Raw genomic sequence first — 23,622 nt, 5'->3', positions numbered from 1 at the left:
GTACTTGATTGGTATAGTTCCCCATTGCAATTTAAATCCTAAATCTATGTTGAATCTAAATCTCTGTTTCTGTTCTAAATACGTGCGACTGTGCACTCAAGCACCATTGCATCTGGCAGATCATCTGCAGTTCTGCTTTTTTGCCTTAAGATGGCACTTAGGAGTCACAATGCTTTCCATATGATCAGTTTGCCCTGATATGTTTATAATCTGAATTATAATTTCCTACTTTTAATATCCACTCCCTTATATTTTGTGAACTGATCCGAGTTCACAAGATATAGTTCACAAGATAGAGCCAACATTCCATATTTTTTTGTTTGTTTGTTTGTTTAATTTGTATACTGCCCTTCCAAAATGGCTCAGGGTGGTTTACAATTAAACCCGACTGCCCTGAGCCATGTTCTACTACAGTAGTAATCATGATGGCTTTATGCTACCTCCAGGTTCAAAGGAACTATGCCTGAATATGTTGCAAGGCAGCAACAGGAGGAGAGGGGGCATGCCTTCATCTCCTGCCTGTGAGCTTCATCTCCAACCAGAGAGGATCTGGTTGGCCACTTTGTGAATCAGGGAGCTGGACTAGTTAGGCTTTTGGACTGATCTAGCAGAGCTAACATATTTATATACTACCAACCCATGTCTTTGAATGAAAGCCTATACAATCGCTATAAAAAAGGGAGCTGGTAAGAATGATGGTTCTCCTCTATAGTGCTTAAGACAATGAACTCTTAAAGCTTCCATTCTGAACATACATGCCTAATAGGTATGGCACTGAAATATCCTAGGGCTGTCCTCATGATCAGAACTAGGGTAGGAGAAGCCTCTTACCTTAGTTTGGAAGATGTATACTCTCGTGATATTTGATAGTGGCTACCTTCTGATGTAGCACGGAACCATGTCTCCAATGGAGTCCCACTGACTGCAGAGAAGAGGGGGAACTGGCTGCCAGGGCATCCTTCTTTACTGAAGGACAGCCCCAGCAACCAATAGCAGCAGGAGTGAGGGAAGAGCTTCCTCCCTCAACTCCGGTTGCAGAAGGGGGAGACTGTGATGCCAGCATTTGGACATAATGCTGGCACCGCAGAATCGGAGGTCCACGTGTTGGGCCTTACTACAAACTGAAGGTACAAAACACAGTTTGGGAAAGGAAACCGCAGGTCCATTTTTTGACAAAACTGTGGTTGCCCGCATTTGGATATACAGTTTCCAAAACCGGAGATCCCTTCACCTCCAGTTTTGTATTGCATGCAAATGCAGCCAGTATGTTAGATAAAAGCAAGGTTGGAGGCAGGGAGCTTGCTCATCTGTAAAGTGCCAGCTGGGTAGGATGGGCACTCCCTACCCAGGTTCAGAATGAGGTAGGAAGAAAAACCCTCCTACCTGGCTGGAGTTTAGCACACTACCGAGCTCCAAGCTCCAACCTTGCTTTTATCTAACACATTGTCAAATATCGGGAGTGTGCATAAATTCTAAACTAGGGTAAGAGACTTCTCCTACCCTAATAAAAATTGTGGGAACAGCCCTACTACCTCCCTTATAGTGCCTTGAGCTCAAGCCTGAATGACATATGGAAGCACCTAGCCCAGTTAGCAGATCAGTTGCCTGAATGATCTTAGGGTTGGTCTGAAGCTCTGCATCACTTTATCTCCATGGCGTTTTCCAGATTACACACTACAACAGTGGTAGTTTACTTTGGCTTGACAGGATCGTATTGAAACCATAAATAAAGGGTGTTGTGCAAAGCCACCAGCAGGGGGAGCAGTCTTTTCTAGCTTGAGCAAACCACCTACAACAGGAAAATACAGCTGCTTTTTTGCAACATTGTTTCACTGCAACACAAAGATAAAACCCAAAATAAGACATTGGAAATGTGAATGACACCTTGCTGACAGCTCAGGGACTGCAATGTCAAAACACAGGCAGTACTGAAGCACACTTAACCAACACCTAGTGACACTGTTGTAGCATGTAATCTGGAAAGTGCCCTAGTCAGGAAAAGTGTCACCTGTGGATTTCTATAGTTATGCAGCTGTTGAGAGCTATGCAAGTTATTGTTATGCAGGTGAGTCACTTCTCTCACAGCCTTACCTACTTCACAGGGTTGTTGTGAAGAGCAACTTAAGTATGTAGTACACAGTTCTGGGCTCCTTGGAGGAAGAGCGGGATATAAAATGTAGATGATGATGATGATGATGATGATGATGATGATGATAATTAAAGCTACAGGGACTCTTCCCACAAAAAGCTAAGGGCCAAACTCAATGTTTGGTTAAGCACACTGTTCTGCTTAAAAGCAGAAGAGCCTCTTCTTACACAAAACTCAGCCACAGGGTGGGGCTGATCCTGAATGGGACTGCTGCATGCTAATCAGGGAGGTTAACTCTTTCCGCTTACACCATTTTCCTGCTGAAAATTACATCTCCAGAGCAGCTATTTGCCCTGGAAGTGGCTACTTGCTATAGATAGCTGCACTGGATAATTTTCAGTGGGAAAATGATGCAAAGGGAAAGAGAGTCTTCTCCTCTGGGGCCCCTGGTGGCACAGTGGTAAAACTGCCGCCCTGTAACCAGAAGGTTACAAGTTCGATCCTGACCGGGGGCTCAAGTTTGACTCAGCCTTCCATCCTTCTGAGGTCGGTAAAATGAGTACCCAGAATGTTGGGGGCAATATGCTAAATCATTGTAAACCGCTTAGAGAGCTCCGGCTATAAAGCGGTATATAAATGTAAGTGCTAAGTGCTATTGCTCTGTGGTCCTGACCAAGATTGAGCCCCATCATGGCTGGTTTTGCTTAATACCAGGTACTTCTGCTTTAGGAATATGTTTAGCTGCAAATGTAGTATTTGGATTAAAGCAGACTGGGGCCAATTTACATAACCATTTTACAATAGCTAGGCACAATTTATTTCAGCCCAGTCTGTTTGGGGCACATGTTGAAACTGATAATTAAAATATTGCAACAGGCACTAGTAATGATTTGGCATACCATTATGCACTCTGCATTAGGGAAATTTGCATGTTAAATTGCAGTTTATGCAAATTATACTCATGTTAATTTTGTGTAGGTTTTGGGCAGGGGTGTAGCAAGGTTGGAGTGGCCCCAGAGACAAGATTTTAAAATGGACCCCCTGCTCACTGAAGCTCCGCTCATGAAGTAAAGAAATCTTAAATGAGGCTGAATAGTGGTAACAAAAAGCATAGTTTTACACAGAGAGAAACACACAGACAGACAGACAGACAGACACACACACACACACACACATATATATATATATCCTATGTGCCACAATAAAACACCATCCTAAATTATTTTTTTTAAGGTTTTGTCAGTTGTGGACGATGCAAGTCATTTAATGGTACTAGAAAAAGACATGCTGTTCTGATAGCTCCAGGTCTTAACACTCACATCAGTTTCGGAGGATGAATACAACTGATAAATAAATAAAACTGAAGGAAGCCCGGACAGGTGCGCAGTTGGGGGAGTCAGTCATGGGACTTGCCTCTGGGTGGGGGCAAGGCATTGAACCCCCAGACAACTGTCTCCCCTTGCCCTATTATAGTTACACCCCTGGTTTGGGTGGTTTAAAAATATGTTAAATAAATAAATGTTTCTAAATAATGTATTGCTATGTGCAGTGTAGTCTGCATCTGGGGAGGGAGTGGTGGTGGTTTTCAGATTTATTTATTTTATTATGGCATTTATATCCCACTGTCCCTCCAAGGATTCTAGCGTGATGTACATGGTTATGTACATCAAAGCTGCACACTTACTTGGGATTAAGTCCCATTGGACACATGTGCTTAGGGTCACACTTCACATAAAGCTCAATCAAGCTCTTAGATCTGGCAATGTTGGTTCTGAAATTAGGATGCTTACCACATATTCTAAGAAAGAATGTTTTGCTGGTTGTTCCATGAGAAAAATAATACTCCCCTTCATCATTTTTTGACAAATCCTTCATCTCTGGGGATCCATTCTTCAAACACATCTTGTTAAAGCAATTGCAACAGTCCACAGTAGAATTCATTGTGCAAGAACAGTTTTTAACTCTCATGACTATTGTAGAGATATTGCTTTGATTTCTAATTCCCAAAGGGAAGGCAATTTCGCTGCCAATGTTTCGAGTAACCTGGACTCTGCCAGCAGAAGCCCTGCCTGGAAGAGAAATTAAACACTGTCATTATTGTGTAGAGCGCCTACACATCAGCCTTCATAACAGCACTTCTGTCTCCTTCAGGATGTCTAGGCATAATGACAATTATCCGTAGTCTATGGGATATCAAGGAAAGGATGGCATTAAGTTTGACAAAAGTGCCAACCCTGTGATCCCTAACAGGGGAAAAAAAGAGAAACTTTTGTATAAACTGAGGGAAAGATGTAAGAAACGTCGTCTTCTCCCTTTTCTTCAAATCTGGCTCCACCATCTATGTTTCATCTGAGTGAAAGTCCAGGGAGCTACTGAAATAAAGCTCCCCAGGGACTTTTTTACACACAGCAGGCTTCACCATGAGTTTACAGGGAGGCTTTACTAAGAACTCAAAGTTGTCCCACAAAACCGACACAAATAGTGGATTTGTTTTACTCCAGCTATAAATTGGGCTACACTCTAACGCGCTGTGAAAAACCCAAATTGTGTGTGAACTTCTCCCTGATAACTCGCAGGGACTTCAGCATAAATCTGGCCAACATGTGAATGCACTCCCTACACTCTGGAGGGGATGTGAGTTAAAGAGCTTCAAAAGCCCCATGTGAAAAACTTCCAGGTAAAATCGCATCTTGAAACCCAGTTGAGAAGTTACTAAATCTAAGTAATGAATTCAGTGCAGTTACAGTTCATATGTCACAGAGTTTATAATCAGAGCTGCTTTGTTGGAAAGGATGTTACTTGCTGATCCGTTGTTGCAAAAAAACCAATGACTTAATTAGCTCTTAATTCAGGCAAAACATTTAGTAGTTTTAAAGGCAGTATATGAGTATCCTGTTATTTTGTAAAGTTAAGTTAATATCTTCAATTAGCCTTCAACTGTCACCATTACTGAAGAATTGTATATATCTGAAGTACTTGATTGACTGATTGATCAGACTAAAAAAGCAAGAACAATTTAATGGCTGTACATGGTTCACAGATCTGTAGAAATAACATTGCATATAATAAAGAGATAACACTGCGTATAACAAAAATGACTTCCACCTTCTTAGAAATTAAAAAACAGCACAGTAATAAGAGAATCTGAACCATGCTCGGCTTGAGAAGCTGGATGAGTTCCCTTGTAACGTCCCCCTGTTATAATTCATCATCACTGTCTCCAGAACTATGGATGGATACGCAAAGGTACCTGGAGGTTAATTTTCAAAAGAATTTAACATGGGATAGGACCTTGAGACCCATTGGAAATCTACATACATGGGCCGTAGGCACCTTAATGACTTTGGGATGATTTTGTCTAAATGATTTGACTCAAGGTCACATTGACAGAATAGAACAGAACCCCAAATCATGTTTTCTACCCTCCCATTCCTACCAGACAAAGCCTCACGACTCTCTATTTCCCTTGCATTTACAAATGCAGTACATCAAGAGCCATAGTTACAATTCTTTTTTTTTTAATGAGAAAATCTGTCTTACTTTGGACTGACTGCACCTTTGCATGCCTTGATGATTATGACACCAGTATTTCTCCGAGTCTTGTAGACTCTTTTAAAAGAAAAGAAAAAATGGGGGGAAATGACCATTTCTGCTCACCTAGGCAAAGGAATGCCTTTTTTAAAAAATATATTAATAATAATCCACTTACCATCAATAATGGTCAGAATCACCAGCATGCATGGCAAGAGAAAAGAAGAACTGAAATCCATGTTAGACATCTTTGTGCATCGTGTGCTCAGAAGAAGATCTGGCTATGCTGCTAAACCAATGTACTATTCAGGAAATGATGTCAGAAGCACGAACAAAAAAAAAAGAAAAGAAGAAGAATGCATGCTGGAGAGATTCAAGACTAATGTATCAAAATAGAGCAGAAGGGTGCTTGGTTGACTGACTTCATGCTGTAGTCACATCACCTTGATGATCTATTCCTATGGCCCTGTGTGCAGGAACTGGGATGTGTAAGAAAAAGGTTCAGAAGGTATGGTGTGGGAATGATCTAAGCAGGACCATCCTAACCAACAGGATGGAGTAATGCAAAGCCAGACCTGATATTCTGCCCGTTTCCTGTTAATTTAAGTTTTGATTCTTGTGTTCATTGATATAATGTGGACTACAAAATGCAAAGAAATAGAAAGGCTCCAATCTATTTTAAGTTAATCTAAATTAAGATGCCAGTGCATAGACTGGGAGCACCTTGCCGAAGCAAAGCAGAATAAGTCTGGTCAGTGCACATCTTAGAACCCCATGTACGATGCTTTGAGTTCCATGATGGAAGAAAGGCGAGATAGAAATGTAATGTTTATACATGCAGCCATGTACAAACGAGTAGAAGATTTCTGTGTAATCTTGATCAGGTTGCCTAAGAATAATTTGGATCAATTTAAATGCTGTATATACGACCCATTTCATTTATGAACTGGGTAATATGCTTCATCAATAAATATAACTTACTTCCATTGAAAACAATGGAACAACTTTGAAGGAAGTAGCTTTATTTGATGCCAAAATCTGTAGACTGCAAGTCTCAGGTCTGTTGTTTATCTCCTATCAATAATGCTATTTTGAGCAAAAATGAAAGCTGGAATAATTCTATACCTTTGGGAACAGAGCTGCCAAGGCAAGCCCAAAATACATGGGGGTCTCTTATTGATGAATTGGCTGCATGAAGTGTTGTGCCACTGCTGCTGTTGGAATATGGCAATAAAATTATGTAACATTCATGCAAGATTATCACAGAAAGGCATGCATTTATGTAGAAATGGCATGATCCCTGCCTAGAGACTTCACAAAATAGACATTATAGTAGATTACATGTACATTTGTTTTTATTACATGCACACTGTCGCACCACTTCTCCCCTTTGTCCAACCCTAAATTGTTACCTACTTGAAATAGAAACCCGTCTTTGCTCTTCAAATTGCTGTGCACATAATGAAAAATGTGTTTGGGGAACAAAGACAAAACGGGAATGAAGGACTAAATTATAGGGCTGCTAAATCCAATACAATTTGCATATCATACAGTGTGAATTCTAGAGCACTAAATCTAGTCTGTAATTACCCTAGCACAGTACTAGAAATGTCATGTCATTGTAAATCACCTGCCTGTATGTCACTGCAAAGGGTTTCAATCTTCCTCTAACTCCAGAATGCTCTGCTATTGGCCCCTTGCTTTCACATTAGCCCAAACAACTGTGCATCTTTCACCAGGCTGCTTCCCAATACCTGCAGTCCCTACTTCTCTATCAGTGTTTTCAAAACTCTACTCTTCTCTCTCTCTCTCTCATTTTCCCACAACCTCCATAAACTTATCAAGCCCTTACTTAAAGCTACAATTATCCTAAGAAGGGGTAGAGTCATATTATTTCTGTGGTACAGCATGTCCAGTACACCACTAAATAATACTTTGTTATAAAACTAGTAGAAGTCACAGCAGCAGCGGACTAGTAGTTTTTACATTCCAATGAATCAGATCTTCATACAGTTTTTATACAGCAGATAAAAGTATAGCTCACTACTACTAAATCAACACATGCAATTTAGTCAAGCTAGCAGTAGCAGTTTATACTGCATGCAACTGGCTGTCATCGGAGCAAAGATGTGCTGGTTCAGAGAAAGGAGCAGACTAACATCACTTCAAGACAAACCGCATTGGTACATCAGGAAAGGGGCCATTTTTAATGATCTCCCCTTTCTCCAGGAAGCTCTCTGTGCCAGCTGAAAATATGTCCCTGAAAGCTATGCAACCAATGGTGCAGCAACACTGGCGGAGGCCCATGTCCAAAATTTTTGGTGGGCTCCCCATGCCACTGCCACAGCTCCCCCCTCCCACCCACCAGCCCCAGCCCCCTGCTCACCTGCTACCACTGGCCTCTGCTGGCCTCCATGGCCCCTCTAACCACGCCACCACAGCCATCTTCCTGCCCTTTCCCAGCTGTGGTGCAGTATAATGACATCACTGCCTGGTGCCTAAAGTGATGTCATTGTACTGCATCACAGCGGCAAAGGGCAGGAAGATGGCTGTGGCAGCTTTTAGTGGAGGCCAGCGGAGGCCAGTGGTGGGCCGGTGGGAGGTATAGTCCCATGGTGCAGAGGCTCAAGATGGCAAATCGTGGAATGGGCATGTCCAGAGGAGCAAATGATGGGGCCTGTGGTGGCTCCTCTCAGCACACACAGCCGCACAATGGTAGAGCCACCCTTTTGCGCAACCCTCAGGAACTTGCTTTTGAGTGGCACAAAGAATTTTCTGGGGAAGGGGAGGTTGTCAGAAATCACCCCTTCCCCAGTGCGGTTAGTCTGGACGTCCTGTTAGTCTGCTTCTCTCGCTGCACTGGTGCTTCCTTGCTCCAGATATCAGCTAGTGTGTACAATTATCCCCATATTAGAGAACACAAATCTATTCTTTTTTCATATTATATCTGCTCATGTATTAAAAACACAGTTCAAATGAATGGACATAGAAATATTAAGATATACATAGCTTGCAATTGCCCTTGAAAATATTCTGCTGATGCTTCACATATGGTATGCCTCAGTTGACTGGGTCAGGGTAATGGGTTATGTCTGTTTGCAATGCAGGCATTCCCCCCCCCCCCGAAGATTATTTTACTCCTTGGAACTGACAGGGCCAGTTTGACAATCAGCTGGCTAGTGGGTTGGCAAACACCTAACGTTTCTGTCTCTAAAATCTGCAGGACAAGCTGAAGGTCAGAATAACTCTATTTGGTCTCTACCACACACAGAGGTGGGGGGTGGACCTCACTGTGATCTAAGATGTGATAAAAATAGCCTTCTGTGAGAAAGGCAGTGATCTGAATCTCCAGACATCTGCAGGCTGGTGGAGAGAGAGGGGAAAAGACATTTGCAATTAGAAAGTCACCCATGGGTGCACTTGTCCTCTATGTTTTAGACTAGCTGCCGAGCTGATGCAACCTATGCATGTGTTAATAGACTATTTCCCTAAATATTATTTCTCCTAAATAAATGCGTAAAAGTGGGAACCTGTGACTCTCTGCTACATTCAAGGATGTTGACATACTGGGAAAAGAAGGGGACTGGTGGTAAGTGGAAGAGCCAGGTGTCTCAATTTTTAAAACTGTTTCTAAATGGCCAACGAGAGTGTGCCCTAATGTCAGCACTGGCTCATGGGTGGACACTGAAGCATGTGAGGACTGGGAGGGCCCTCTAGAGAACCAGGAGCGAGGGGACAGACCAGGAACTGGAGTCAGGAAGCAAGCCCGGAGTCAGTGACCCTGTTCTCAAGTATCCCACGCAGCTTTAGAAGCTAAACCCACTCCCGATTTCTGATTGGGTGCTTGAAGAAACCTAGGTAGGAGGCAGGGAATATGATAGTCTGTCAGTCTTCACCTGGGTAGGGTAGTTTTTCCTCCTACCTCAGTCAAATGCTGGGGATGGAATCTGGGTAGGACATGCTTGTCCTACCCAGCTGACACTGAAAGATGATCACACTCCCCACCTCCTACCTAGGCTTTTTCAAGCACACGATCGAAAATCAGGAGCACAAGCAGTTCCTGAAACTGGGTAGGATTCTGTTCATGATTGTGAGAACAGGCTCAGTGCCAAAATAAAGGGTCAAACCCAAGCAGACACACTAGGAATCAAGATCAGGAGACATGCCATAAGTCAGTTAAAGCCAAAGAGACAAATCAGAACCAAGAGAGACTTGAAAATGAGCCAAAGCCTAAGCCTTTATAGCCTTCCTGTCCTGGAAGAAGCCAATGAACAGCCTGGCTGGACAGTGCCAGTCCAGGGCCTGAGAACTCTATGCCTGGCAAGACTACTGTAGTACTACTGGATGCCACAGGGGGCAGCATGCAGGCTCTCCAATTCAAAGTCCTAAATACAGGTGGTTCCTGACACAAAACTGTATTTTATTTGTGTTTCGCATTCTTAATTGTCCTAGTTTTCCCTTTGATTTACCCCAAGTAAGTAACTCCCCATGTACTTCCCATCTCCAAACTCTAAAGCCCAATTCAGACATTATGGTGTACGAGTGTACAGATGCCTGTACATTTGTATATGTGTTTATGTGAATGACTATACCTGTGTTCATTTTAAAAGTCAACCTGGATACAGGTCTTTCAAATGTATGTTACAAATAGGAAGTGTACTTCCCATGTTCAACAAAACATGTGAATGACTGCACCTGTGTACAGATCTGTAGCTGTGTACACTGTAAATTCATCATACTCGTGTTTAACATAATGTGTGAATGGGCCTTACATCTTTCTTTATTCTGGTTCTAATAACCCCTGATCAGCCAGGAATCTCCTATTCCCTTAATGCTTTGTTCCCCTGGCCTTTCACCTTCCCTCCACAGATTCTGCCCACCAGCTCTCTAGCTTTGTCTCACACACACCCTCCAGCCTGGTGCTTTCTTGACATCTATTCTGAGGGGGATTAGAGACAGAATAGGGCCTAGGGAGAAGATACAGATTAGAAAAGAAAGGGACAAGAAGACTGTGAAATCCACAATGTCTGGACCCCTGTGCTACTCTACATTCCACTTGCCCACTCACTTGGAGCCTCCCTCTCTTTCTCCCTCTCCCACCTCACTTCCACCATCAACTAGCTTGGCCAACCATTTGTTGTCAGCATTGCCTGTCCTCAAGTATTCCTGCAATCATATCCTACATGTATCCTCCTTTTGCTCCTCCGCAGCTCAGCATGCCTTGAAAACAATAGTACTTGCATGGACAAGACAAGGAGGGGGGGAAGCTGCCCATGGCCAATTCATCTCACAGTGACACCCAAAGGACATTTCTTCCTCAGACTCTGCTGCCCCATTACCTTGAGAGCTTCTCCTACCCACCACCCAAGTAAAAGCTCCCCCAAAGACTATGTTGTATTCTATCTAAAAATTGGTTATATGTTGTTATTTAGAAGTTTGTCCCAATGTGTGGATCCTGTAGAGAGTGTGAGGGTGGAGCCAGAAAGAAAAGGGAGGGAAAGGAGAAGCAGGAAAGTTGAACTAAAGTTCTTCGTTAAGCCTACATAAGATTGCTTTGTGTTTACAAAAAAAGCAGATATAAAAGACTTTCATAAGCCTGTTATGATGCAAACATATTTTTTTGTTGCACCTGACACAAGGTAATCACAAATTTCAAATGCATGACAGGTTTCCTTTCTCAGGTATTATTCTTCTCTCCATATTTTGAAGTTCAGTTGTTACAAGCATCATCATTTGATGAAGTGATGTGGGGCTTTATAAAAGAAGAAGGAACTCACAGTAACACCTACGCTGAGCACTCAAAATAAGTCTCAGCTGCTGCATTTGCTTCCCTATGTTCCTTCTGTGAATTGGTTCTATGATACTTTTCACATTTCTCTCCCTGAATGTCCTAATATCTGGCCGACTTGTTGCTCAAGAATCTATATGGGCTTGCATTTGCCTATCTTTTTTCACCCTTGGATGGTCAGAAGACTGAAGTCTGTTTGCATAGATTAAAGCGAGAGAAGTGAAACAAAGATTGTGTCACTTCCTTCGAGATTGAAACTCAGAGAAAGGAGAAAGGAGGGATGCAGAGATTTCCCCAGTTGTGTTTCATTTGGTTTTTGGTTGGTTGGGCCCACATTCTGTTCTACCTTCTGATTTTGTATGAAGAATTAATAATTAATATTTGGACAATTTGTGTTTGGACAATTTGCCTCCACTCATTCACGCTAACATTTTTCTTTCCAAATAATCATGCGCACAAGCTCTGTGCATATAGAAACAGCACAACTTTTTGTTTTGTTTTGGTATGCATAATGAACATAAACATTGTCACATGGATGTAAACATAGGCTCCGATGTGGACAGGATGGGTATTTCCATGAACAACCAAAGGGGAACTCAACAGAGCATTACAACGCAGACGGGGATGCACATTTGTATCTGGCTGTCTTCCAAGTATGCAAAATACTTTTTAAAAAAAATGCACAAAATATTTCACTGTGCACATTTACTTGTGTGCATGACTTACATGGATTAGAAAAAACACAAAAGAATGAGGGGGAAAAGAAACATAGAAATAGTTTTCTACTAATACACTGACTTAAGTTATTAAACACCATGAATTGGGGTGAACTACTTTTAATGTTCAAAAGTCACAGAAATGACAAGGTGTGAGAACAGGAATGCTAACCGAAAACTGATAAGCACAATTATTAGTATCACTATCCAGATAGGCAACAAGGCCATAGCTGGATTTTGAAGGGTATTCACAATGGGTATTGTTAAACATACATTTCAGGACAAGGATTAATTCAGTGATGCAAGCTAGGCAGGCAAGATGGCAGCTTTTACATTCAAGGTGGCTATTTATACAATCAAGAGCATTACAGATTCAGTACAATGTGTGAGCATATTTCTAGATCTCAGTCATTGTGAGTGACTATGAAACAGTTTCTACATATATCTTTAGCTTAGCAAGGGGATATGTGTTTAGCAGCCAGTTAGGCAAGAAGAAGCCAGAATCAGCCCTACTGAGATCTATCTCCAACGTTGATGAAAGCTATTAACATGGGCAAGTCAACAGTCCCTTCATTTTTTAGAAATGTAACTCATGGTTTTCAGTGCTTCAACTTTTAATGTCCACATTAAAATCAAGCACTCAAAATCAAGTGGCTGAGTATTCATCATTTTTTTGAAAAAAACACAAGACCCCCTTAAATGGCTGATTAACAATCCAAAATAAAGCCAAACAAACAAATGCCCATGTGAAAAGTGTGGACTTTAATTAATATATTGCTTATACTTCCTCTCTATTTAAAATTGAAATCTGAAGCATTTACTCAAAAACCAACCAATTAAACAATGCAATAACATAGGAACATAAGAACAGCCCTGCTGGATCAGGCCCAAGGCCCATCTAGTCCAGCATCCTGTTTCGCACAGTGCCCCACCAGATGCCGCTGGAAGCCACAGACAGGAGTTGAGGGCATGCCCTCTCTCCTGCTATTACTCCCCTGCAACTGGTACTCAGAGGCATCCTGCCTTTGAGGCTGGAGGTGGTCCACAGCCCTCCGACTAGTAGCCATTGATAGACCTCTCCTCCATGAAGTCATCCAAACCCCTCTTAAAGCCATCCAGGTTGTTGGCTGTTACAATTCACAATAGTTGCTGGAAGTTCTTTTTAAAGTAAGAGGTTAGGTGTTAGAAAGGATCACAGCAACCTAAAACAATAGCCAAAAATTCCTAGAGACTGACCTATTGCCTTAGAGTAACGCATCTACATGGAGACACCCAATATGATTCCAATCCCAGTTCCAGTTAGGGGGCAGAAAACCAGATGTTATCATTTCAGTATCAAACTGAACATGGGGAACTGACAACTCACTAAACGTAGATAAGCAGACTTGTAAAAACAATATGGTCTCTGCTTAAGGCTCTAGTCCTGTGCATGGTTAAATTCAAGTCTCATTGATTTAATGGACATGTCTGCAAATATAATTGCATGCAGTATTATTATAGTTTAACAGCACAATACTAAGTGCACTGAACTTGGGTATAAGCTCCATTAAGCTAATTGGGTCTTACTTCTAGTTAAGCATGCATAGGACTGCACAGTAAATCTTTAAGCTAATACACAATTGTGCTACTTTACCAAATACAAGTAAAACATGTGGCATTCATTAAAAACAATAAAGCATCTAGCTTGCTTTAAACATCAAGGAAATATTCCATAGTAAAATTGGATCTTAACATTAGGGATGTGCACGGAACCATTTGGGGGTGGTTCGAGGGGGTGGGGGAGTCAGACTTTAAGGGTGGGGTAGGGTGCGCTTACCCCTCTCCCCACTTTCCCCCTGCCGGCGCTCTGTTCCTATAAAATCCTTCAGGGCAGCAGCGCATCTCTCTGCCGCCCCTTCCCCTCTTTGGCCGGAAGTACCAGGCACGTGTGCACCCACCAGGCACACGGGCGCACACATCATGATTGCGCGCGAGCCCATCTGACTGTGCAAGTGCGAGAGCAATGTGTGCGTGCACGTGCCTGGTGTGCGCACATGCGCCAGGTACTTCCAGCCACTTCCAGCTGAAGAGGGGAAGGGGTGGCAGAGCGGTACGCTGCTGCCCCGAAGGATTTTACAGGAACTGAGCGCTGGCGGGAGGAAGTGGTGGGAGGGGTAAGTGCACCCTCCCCGCCCTTAAAGTCCAACAGCCCTATCCCCACCATCGAACATTTGAACCAGCCCGTAAAAGGGCCTCCAAACAGGTTCATGCACATCCCTACGTAACACATAAAATTATAGCAAAGCATATAGATACTTAAAATTTAGCCCATGCACTAGAAATGTAATGACATATTACTGAAAAAGGAGCTTCTCACCATAACAAAGCGGTAAACAGGCCTTATTATGTCAATTATGGCTTTAGCAAAAACATATTTAAAAACTAGTAATAATATTTTTACACAAGCATATTTCGAAAAACTGCTAAACAGACTGAATTTTGTGGAATTTAAGATAGCATGCAAAATGTAATTATCTGATCTCAGATTCTTTCAGACTGTCTCTTTTCCCATATTATGTATGTGCCAGGTAGGCAGCATAAACTTTTCTCTAATTTCCTTAATTCCATTTCACTGTCAAAACATTTCACAGTACAGAGTCCTTGGGAGCTGGAAGAATATCACCATCATCACCATCCAAGGAAGCAGAGTTCTTAACATTCAGCAGAGTTACAGAGGTGCTACAGCTCTTCATATCCATACATAAGTGTTGTGATAAAAAGTTTTCTTTCCCTGAATGGAAAAAATAATTTAATTTCATCTACAAAACATATTTAACCTGAAAGGTCTATTTAACTAATATACTGTGTGTTATGGACCACATCCAGTGGTAACTTTGTAAAACCTGGTTTACACAGTTCCCCTGAGACATGGCTGCCGCTACTTCATGGTCAGCTCTCAAGTCACATCACAACCCTTTCCTGTTTACCTTTAAAGCTTTAAGTGCTTGCGACTGGGTACCTGAAGGAGTACCTGCTCTCATATGTCCCTACCTGTGTATTATGAACCTCTTTGGGGATCCTCCCTAGCTACCCTCACTATCTGAGGTAAAGTGGGTGACTCAAGACTGAGAAGAATAGGGCCTTTCTCAGTTGTGGAACTCTTTTAAGGCACCCATGCTGTTGTTTTTTCAGCATTACTCAAAACTCTTTTTATTCTTCCATGCCTTTTAAATTGTTTTTAACTGGCTTCAGTAGCTGTTTAGCTGCTATTTTTATTGACTGACAACCAGACTAATGCAGTGCATAGGGAAGGAGCAATTTTCACCAATCTCCCTTTCTCTCCGAAGTGCACTGGGATTCCCAGAAATATGTCCCTGAGGGTCATGCATTTTTTTTGGAAACCACCTGGAACCACTTTGTTCAAGGGCAGTATCTAAATTTTTAACACAAACAAATACATATTCTGGCCTAACATACTTTTGCTTTACATTTGCTTTCTTTTCCTTTACATTTACAACAGCTTGCTTTTGATTTACTTTTGCTTGCTTACACATTTGCTTTACTGAGATGTTCAGGCTCCAGCCTATATTCAGCCAACAAAAACAACTCTCACATCATCCATTTGTTAAAACCTGAAGAACAGTACTCTGTGCTCTGCCGATGCATGGAAATATTTAATAACAATGGAAAGCTATTTGCTGTCCACAAGAATAACAGGACATTGGATCAGCATATTCTTTCTAAAATCTGAAACTACTCATCTAACCCCTGTAAAAGTACATCCAGTGCTTTTGCGCAGAGCTGAATATATTTTCTGTTTATGTCATTAGTACCTATTAGATAATACCCATGACATAATTCTACCCCTTGCTTTCATGCTGCAATTTCAGAGGTTTTTGAACGTGTATGTTCATTTCAACTTTAAACTTCATTTATAAGTTGTATATAGTTTTAGAAACTTCATTTATATTTAACGTAAGCCCTACTCAGACATTAAGAAGTGCTACTGCAGCGATATAGGAAGATGCTGAAAGGCATCATCTCATACTGTGTGGGAGGAGGCAATGGTAACCCCCTCCTGTATTCTACCAAAAGAAAACCACGGGGCTCTGTGGGCACCAGGAGTCGAAATCGACTTGACAGCACACTTTACCTTGTACCACAATCAGGATTATGTCTTGATAAGTGGGGAGGAAGTCCCACCCACCCGCCACTGCCCCTAACCTGCCACTGCTGCTCACCCTCTCAAGCCCAGCATTCACACTTACTATGCTGTTTGACTGAAAGAGGAAGTGTGGTAAGCATGATGGCCCGTGTTTCCATGAGTAGCAACCACGGAAGATCAAGGTGGCTGCTTGTGGCAACGCCAGCCACCATGCTTTCTGTGCTTCCCTTTTCAGACAAACAGTGCAGTAAGTGTGGATACCAGGCTCAAGGGAGTGAGTGACAGCGATGGGACAGGTCCCACTTTTCAAGTTGTATGCAGGAACATTCCATAACATCTGAATAGGGCTACAATCATTAGAAAATGGGTTACTCCCAGCTATCGTGCCCTCATTAAAAAAAGAAAAAAATTATTGGAAGGATAATAACTTCTACCCACAACACTAAAGTGCCAATTTTTAAAAACAAACGACCAAGAAGTGAAGAGTCTTTTCCACAATCAAAGGCTCACCTGTTTCCACCATCACCTCACCAAGTGTACAATGAGCACACTATTGATGCAAGAGACTTGTGTCACCATAGCACTGAGGGAATCCCACTTCTCCCCGCCCCCATTAAAAAAATCCAAAAAACAATTATCCACATATCTCTCATCCTAACCAGACTCACAGGGTTTTTGTGAGGATAAACATAACTATGTACAACACTCTGGGCTCGGCTTGGAGGAAGAGGGGGATATAAATGTAAAATAAATAAATAACCATGATAGAGCAGTCTGCAGTTTGTGCACTAAATCAAATTGGTGAAAGATCCTGTCATCTGCCATCTTATTCTGAAGTTCAAGGTACAGCTATAGTTCTACATGAGCTCTAAAACTGGAAGAAGGATTTACTGCAGGAAGCCCAAACGTGACAATATAGATAACCTCAATTCGCCTTGAGGCTCAAGAACTAGGTGAGTTTTCTGGGTTCCTCGGGATCCTTTCCTAATCTCACGATGCTTCCCTGACAAGATTACTTAGGATATACCTACTAGAGACTTAAGCCAGTTTAATAGCCATTCCCTCCCAACAAGGAACTGTAATTCTATAAAGGTGAGCTGGACATCTTGAGCAGAGAATGTTGAGCACTCTTATCCAACAATAGCACCCAAGATGCTTTGAGGGGGCAGCTTTGGGAAAGCTATGGCCGTTAATATGGTATGAAACCAATATTCATTTATAATGCAGTATACTTTTAGAATATTAGTCTCTTTGGTACATCTTCTGTCTGCTGCCTTATAACCAGAAGCCTAGACAAGAACTCAGTATATTCAAGTGGTGCTTGCATCCAAGTTCATTTAAATGGAAAATGTGCTTTTTCTGTATGTGGTTCATTTTTGGTCTTAGGTTCATTTGCTTCTTTGCTTACCTTGAAAAGTGGAGATATTTAAAGATATAGGGTTTTCAGTGCAAGGACATGCTGCTGTTGCTGTGGTCTCATTTTGGTTCCTAATTAAAGATTGTTGGCCTTCCTCAGTGGTTTCTACACCTTGTGATTTGTGCAGCGCTGGACTTCTGTTCTCTTTGCAACAAGCCAACAGAACATACACATAGAAGATAAATGCTAGGCCAGCACATAAAATGTTATCTCAGTGTTACAACAAAGTAAAGAACTAATTCTACTATATATTTACATTGTGCAAGGTTTTTCTTTTGAAGCTCTGTGTCTGTCTGACTGCTTGCTTGTTTCTAGATAAAACAACTAAATCCAAAACTTGAATCAGAGGATTATGGGAGAGAAACTGAAGAAGTCTGGGCAATAAATTGGCTGACATGAGGAAAATTACTCAGAGTAGTCCCATTGAAGTTAAAAGGACAGTTAAGCATTGACTTGTCCTTTTAATTTTAATTTAATTTTAATTTAATTTCTACTCTGAGTAATTTTCCTCATGTCAGCCATTAATATTAGCATTGGATCTGAGATCTACCTGGGGTCCTTACTGGAGAAAAATAGGTTAAATATTGCTAATAATTAATAACAACACTTTGGGGAAATTAAATTTGGAGCAGTTCCCAGAGGAATGCAAAACCACTATAGCAAGTTCTTATGGGACAGTACCTCAGGATAATAAGTAGCCCTGGGCCATAAGAGGACCAAACTAAACTTTTCAAGAGACACATGAAGTATCTCCCAACTGGTTTAAAAAAACAAACAAACAAAAAACCACCTTTAATGCAACTGGAGTTCACACTCGGAGACGCTCTTACCCCTGGACATCTGGGCCAAAGTCCAGAGCCTCCACAGCCCCTGGGGGCCCCCAAATCCTCTTTGGTCTGTCCCAGGTGGTGTAGTTGCCCAGCCAAGCATAATGATGCTTAATTTGCGGGGGAGGGGGGCCTCCAGAGGCCTTTAGGTCCAGGTTTCAAAATTACCCAGATACACCTCTGGTCACACCCACAGAACAGAGCAGCAACAGGGGTGGTGATGGTGATTAACGTTTGCGCTTGGAACCATATGTTCTCTAAAAATCCCTACCTCCCACCTGTTTTTCTTCCCACAGAGGAAAAGATAATATAGATCTAGTCGCAGACATGACTCTGTACACTGAGCCCTGGGGCTGATGTGGAGTCAGAATGCAGCCCCAGTGCTGTTAAGAAAGGGCAGTAGCACAAGTAGCACTTCCATAGCTGTCCCCATTCATGACCATGGGGAAAACTGTGGTGGTGCTTCTACCACTATTACCTGTTCTTACCAGTGTTTGGGCTGTGTTCCAATTCTGCAGCAGTTCTGGAATGCACTATTATTGAGCTATAACAGTGCACATCGTGTGGGCTACTATCTTTTTCTTTGGAGGTAGGAAATCAGCTTGGGGTAAAAATTTGATTTTAAAAGGTAAACCGTGGAGAAAGGATTAAGCACTCCCTCCATTGCTACAAGGAACACACACACAGCTGCATTAATGGTTTTTAGGGACAAATTTGCATGTGTCCCACATCATGTTTAGTAAGTGTATTCTGTGCACTAGTATAAGGCTGACTATGCCTGACCACTAACAACAAATTTAATTCTCTAGAGGTAACCAGTGTGCTCTCTTAATTTCCTTCTCTGTATGTCTGTTTCCCCCCAATACCAACATTATGCATCACTGCATACACCTGCAGTGTATACAATATAACTGGCAAAGTGAATAAACTTCTAAAAATCTCTCTACTGCTGTTCAAAATGTCACAATCTTTTTCTGATGGTTTCTTAATTTTTAAAAAATTCTGAAGAGGACTACATTCCCACTACATCAAGAGGCTTTGTTAGAACTTTTATTCTATTTCCCCCCTTGTGGTTCCTCATGGGAAATGTTAGAAAGAGTTCAATCTCCTTTGCCCAAATTGCTTGGGGCAGCATTAGAGAGTCCAAAACAGCTGAAGAGCCAGTGCAGCGTACTATTAGACCCTGACCATAGGGATTTAGACTCAGATTCATCCTCAGTCATTTAGCTGACTTGCTAACCTTGGGCTAATCATTGGGCAACATCCAGACTAAATAAGTCATTACTTGAGGCCTATTGAAATGAACGGCTCATAATGACTAACATGTCTCATTGATTTCACTTGTGCTTAGTCATGACTAATTCATTTGCATGCTGCTTACTACAGCCCTGTTCACACATTCTGTTCAATCTGTGCACAGTGTGTACAGTAGTACAGATCTGTACACAGGCATAGTGATTCATATGTTACATTGAATGCAAGTACAGCAGTACACTTCTATCTGCTCCCTGCATTTGTGGAGACCTGTATCCAGGATCACGTTTAAAAATGAACACACGTGCAGTCAGTCAAACAAAAACATGCACAGTGTACAGACATATGGACGCAGGTACAACATAATAATGTCTGAATAAGGCTTATCTGTCAGCCTAGTTGGCCTGGTGGTGAAGATAAAATGGGATAACCCGCATGTATAATGGTCTGAGCAATTTGGAAGAAAGGCAAATGTGGTGGTGGTGGTGGTGGTGGTGGTGGTGGTGGTGATAAATAAGCAAAAGTTCAGATAGATGACTATGTTATTTCATGACAACTTTACCACATGCCCTGCTAATTACTTGAATTAGCTTTGAATTTCAAAATAGATCCATATATTGACTTCTACGTTCAATCATTATAGATGAATCATCCAAGTGTAATTTATGAGGAAGAACACAAGCAGAATCAAGAGCATAGCTACCATTAGGCAAGGGGAGACAGTTGTTTTGGGGCCCCACTGCTTCAAGGGCCCCCCCGAGGCATGTCACATGACTCCCCACCTGTCCGTGTTGCACCCCCTGGATCTTTTAAGTACCTAGCAACACCTTTGTAAGGGAGAGAGGAAGAGTGATAGGATTTTCCATGCAGAGATATTATTAGCAGGTATGTTCCGAATTTCTTCTAAAAATTAAAAAAATCCATCTTTCCCTGAGTGTATTTTAGTGTAAAAAGCAGTGAATTCGGCTAATTTAAGGCGCGCGGTGGGGGAGGAAAAGGAAAAGGAATGAGAGAAAGAGCAGAGAGGAAGAGGAAGATAGGTGGTGTGAGATGGGCAGAAGGCTATGTGTGGCTCACCAGAGGTGCATCAGAATCTAATCTGGCTCACCACCAAATTTTCGTTTGACACCCCCTGGCATAGTGCATTTGCAAGAGACAGAAAATCCAAGCCCCAATATTTATATGGGGGTGGAATCTTTTATGGGGGGAATTCTTGTTGCACCCCCTGTAATTTCCTACTGGATCCACCCCTGTGAACTAGATAATCACCCTATTCATAATGGGGATGTGAGTGTGAGTGCACTATATATTGTGAAGTGTGTTTGTGCGTGTATATCAGCGAGGGGCCCATTTTAAAATCTTGTCTCTGGGCCCATTCCAACCTTGCTCGCCCCTGAGCAGAATAATCATTTCTTTGAGAAGGGTGCTCTCCAAAACCCAAAAGCCTTGCTCTCAGAAAATGATCTGTGGCACTGCATAATTCCATTCCTCCTACATTACACGGCTCACATGAGTAGACTGCTCACTGAACTATTAAATGCACTTAGTACTAGCAGCAGAAGGAAATGTATGAATCACACCACAAAGGAAAACAAACTAAACTTAGCAAGGTTGTGTAGACACTTGCAAAAATGAAGAACAGTAAAGAAGCTTTGATAGCATTCTGTTTTCATGTTTCATGTTTCTTGTTTGGCACATAAAACCATACAAACTGTGGTGGGGTCTAGCTTGCTCCAGTGCAAGGGAGCCAGTGGGGATCGTTAAGTTGTAGCCTGCTATCCTTTGCTCCTGTTCAAATGTGTATGGGCAATAGCAAAGTTAAAATATTCCAGGGGGCATGGGGGTTGCTGTGTTTGCAGCTGCTGCAGCTGTTCTAGGTCTGCAACAGAAGCCACATCATCATCATCGAGGGAACCAAGTATTAAAAAATACCTAGTCCTCTCAATGTTATGGTTCAAACATTCTTTTTAACTGTCTTTCCGTTTGATGGTTCCTGCTGGCTGTGGTCTGATAACGACTAGAGCAATGGTGATGCGATGTGAGTGCTAATTATAATTGCTATATATCCTGCAATGGTGGAACCGAAATAATAGGAGAAATCCTTTTTAAAAGATAAATAGCAAAATGAGCCTTTACCAAGCCCTTGCTTTAATGCAGGAAAGAGAAAAACGAAGACAAGATCAAGAATTAGTGCATATAAAAGAAAGCGAAGTGAATGCCCCAGAGAGCTGTGAGAAGTAAATACTATGAATAGGAACACAGGAACATAGGAAGCTTCCCTGTACTGAGTCAGACCCTTGGTCTATCGAGCTCAGTACTGTCTACACAGACTGGCTGCAGCTTCTCCAAGGTTGCAAGCAGAAATCTCTTTCAGCCCTATCTTGGAGATGCCAGGGAGAGAACTTGGACGCTTCTGCATGCAAGCACGCATATGCTCTTCCCAAAGTGGCTTCATGCCCGAAAGAGAATATCTTACAGTGCTCACACATGTAGCCATCCATTCGAATGTAAACAAGGGCAGATCCTGCTTAGCAAAGGAGACAATTCATACGTTACCACAAGACGAGTTCTCCTCCTCAATAAATAATGAAGTGATGTGGTTGGAAGATCCAGGTCCTTGAACACAAGCCCTATTCAAGCTTTATTTGAAGTTTTGACGTTTATATGACCAACTTTACACCCTCCCTCGAGCCTTCTTGTCTTTAGGCTTTCTGTCTCTTAACATCTCTGTCTCTCAGAATCTCAGGCTAGCTTTGTATAGAATTTTAATCCCTGTCAAACTAACAACATTTTCTTTCCTCACAGCATCAGAACTGCAAACTATTTTGTTCACTGAGCAAGTGAACATCCCCACATCATTTCATCATCTCAGACAATCAGGAGCTTCATGGCTACAAGCAAAATGCAGTGTAGAAGATTAAATGCTATAGTCCACATCAGGCATTATTTTATCCACTGGGTATTGTGGGCACCCAGCATTCCTAAGCACAGGAAGAATCTCTTTCCAAGTTTGTCTGACCCTTCAGACAAATGTTGTACTTGTGGACAGTGTGGGAGAGAGTTATGGTGCATCCAGAGGCACTCTTAGAACTGGGCCATGGGGATCTGGCCCAGTCCTCACCGCCAGGGAAGGGGGGGCTCCACACACTCCCTCCCTTCCTCCATTGCCATGGCAGGCTGCGCTGTCATATATGGCAGTCCCCGAATCCTTCTCCCACCACCCCCCTGCTGGCAGCGGTGACTGGAGAGTGCCACTGGGCCTGCAGTTCAGCCCAGTGGTGCTCTCTGGTCATTGTCACCATCGCCAGTGGCGGGTGGGGGGAGAAGGACTGCTGGCACCTCCCGACAGCCATCCCCTGGTCGTGCGGCAGCTGGAAAAATTTCTTAAAGGAGTGTTCAGCGCAGCAGGGCAGGCGCAGGAGGTCCCCAAAAGTAAATTTGGGGAGGGCCTCGTGCTGGTGGGGGCCTCCCGCCAGGGGCAGTCCAAGCACCAAAATGACCCATATGCATCCATGGGAGCACCTCAGCATGCAGGCAGGGCTTGGGGTCATGCCTGCAAGCCCTGCCTCCATACTGATACACTCTGTAGCCCATCCTCAGAGGCGTATCTAGGGAAAATAGCACCTAGGGCAAACACTGAAATTGCGCCCCCTGTCCAAGCATCTGACACCCATCTTTCAGATAACTTTACCATAATATCAGCTGAAAAATGCAAGGCTCGTTAATCTTTTAATATTTCAAAAACTATTTTAGCAGTGGACTTAGCCAGAACAAAAAATGCTGGAAAACTACAAATTTCAGTATGCTGGAGCTCATGAAATATCCAAATACTATGTGGAGGTGTAGTTGGAAAACT

The 23,622-nt window shown here is 42.4% G+C and overlaps 1 protein-coding gene across 1 annotated transcript in view; it reads right to left on the bottom strand.

Moving 5' to 3' along the window:
• The window catches only part of LOC128350487 (uncharacterized), a 36,677-nt gene extending 14,325 nt beyond the window's left edge, over window positions 1-22,352 (bottom strand). The window contains exons 1-3 of the mRNA XM_053308911.1: window positions 22,323-22,352; window positions 5,799-5,922; window positions 3,880-4,158 (exon numbers count right to left, since the gene is read on the bottom strand). Of these exons, the coding sequence (XP_053164886.1) occupies window positions 3,880-4,158; window positions 5,799-5,868 (349 nt within the window). The 5' untranslated portion in view covers window positions 5,869-5,922; window positions 22,323-22,352. The remainder of the gene's footprint in view (window positions 1-3,879; window positions 4,159-5,798; window positions 5,923-22,322) is intronic.
• Window positions 22,353-23,622: the final 1,270 nt, after the last annotated feature.

Source organism: Hemicordylus capensis, chromosome 3 (assembly GCF_027244095.1).
Source record: "Hemicordylus capensis ecotype Gifberg chromosome 3, rHemCap1.1.pri, whole genome shotgun sequence".
NCBI classification, from domain to species: Eukaryota; Metazoa; Chordata; class Lepidosauria; order Squamata; family Cordylidae; genus Hemicordylus; species Hemicordylus capensis.
This window is presented reverse-complemented; position numbering and strand designations above follow the sequence as displayed.